Raw genomic sequence first — 1,353 nt, 5'->3', positions numbered from 1 at the left:
GGGATAGAGGCAGGAAAGCCAGACAGCTGCAGAGAGCTAAGCAGACAGGAAGTGTATGTGTGTCTGGTGCTGGGAAGATCTGATCACAGCTCACAGCGCTCCGGTCCTCATTCCATACAGCCAGGAGTCCACTCAGCAAGCCTGGGGCCTAACCCAGCCTCTTCTTCCAAGGCTGGAACTGGGGTTACAGAGAGCTGTCCCCTGTGTCAAGCTGGGAGTTTAACTCAGCTCCCCATGCTGGGCAGTCCCTGGTTCCAGGGTTAGCTTTCTTGTCTCACTCCAGGGATGGTGTTACTGTTTTTGTCTTGTAAAAAGACTTTGGAATTGGAGGGAACTCATCACTTTCTGCAGTTTCGGACCAAACAATGGTCCACTGCCATGGAATTGTTCTTGCATCTTAGTGACTGTATGGGGTTCCCAAGACTGTCAGTCTTCATGAGTGCAGGCAGCCTAAACTTTCTCCCTCAGAGCGGCTGGTGGGTTTGAAGTTAGTAGTCCCGGGCTTAGCCTCCAGCGTTCTCAGACTGCCTGTGGGTGAAGAGAGTGCTACTGGAGTGTGGCCAGCACCTTGTGGGTCTTTCCTGCTATGGACAGAACCTTCCCCTTCCTTTGCAACCCTGTGGCCTGCAGCCTCAGACACTGGACTTCAGCCCTATACAGCAAGTTTGCTGCCCCCAGGAGGCCAAATGGCGTCCATTGCAAGGGATGGGTGGAGCCTGTCCCTGCCAGGCTGCTTCTTTGTGGTCCTTGTGGAACTAAAGTTTGTTCTCCGCACACTGAAGAAGTTCTGGGGAGCGTGAGGCAGGTATCTGAAAACTATGTGGTTCCTAAACCTGATGGCCTCCCATCCCACCTAGAGGGGCTCCGTATGGTGCAATCAGCCCTTTGGTTTGCTTCTGCTCCTGAGTTCTGCATAACTAATGGCAGGCTGAGGGTCACGGAGGAAGAGGAAGGAGGAAGCTCTCCGCACAGTGGCTGCAGTGGTGGTTTAAATGGAATGATTGTAAGGATTACACGGGACCAGACGCTACTTCCTTCAGTTCACAGGGCTGCTGTGAGTGAGGCCCATTCTGCGACACCAGACAACAACCACCAAACCACGCTTTTGTTTCTATTAATTCAGGGTGAGACTGGTGTGTAGGTGCCTGCGAGGCCATGGAGTCCCCCCTGGAAGAAAAGGATGAGGCTCTGCTGCCGGACTTCCCCAAAGGACCCTTGCAGACCTACCGGGCCAGGGCGTCCTTCAGCTGGAAGGAGTTGCTGCTGTTCCTGGAAGGAGAAGACATAATCCGCTTGAAGGTGAGCGGTGCAGGGCTGTGTATGCCGTGTGCAGGATCCACTGAGTAGTACTGT

General features: G+C 53.9%; 1 protein-coding gene across 1 annotated transcript in view; it reads left to right on the top strand.

The window, feature by feature from the left end:
• Positions 1–1,155: 1,155 nt before the first annotated feature.
• ACOX3 (acyl-CoA oxidase 3, pristanoyl) overlaps positions 1,156–1,353 on the top strand; it is a 70,854-nt gene continuing 70,656 nt past the window's right edge. Inside the window, exon 1 of the mRNA XM_006875322.1 lies at positions 1,156–1,299. Coding sequence (XP_006875384.1) covers positions 1,156–1,299 — 144 coding nt within the window. The remainder of the gene's footprint in view (positions 1,300–1,353) is intronic.

This window comes from Chrysochloris asiatica, unplaced genomic scaffold (assembly GCF_000296735.1).
Source record: "Chrysochloris asiatica unplaced genomic scaffold, ChrAsi1.0 scaffold00319, whole genome shotgun sequence".
In the NCBI taxonomy this organism is placed as follows: domain Eukaryota; kingdom Metazoa; phylum Chordata; class Mammalia; order Afrosoricida; family Chrysochloridae; genus Chrysochloris; species Chrysochloris asiatica.
This window is presented reverse-complemented; position numbering and strand designations above follow the sequence as displayed.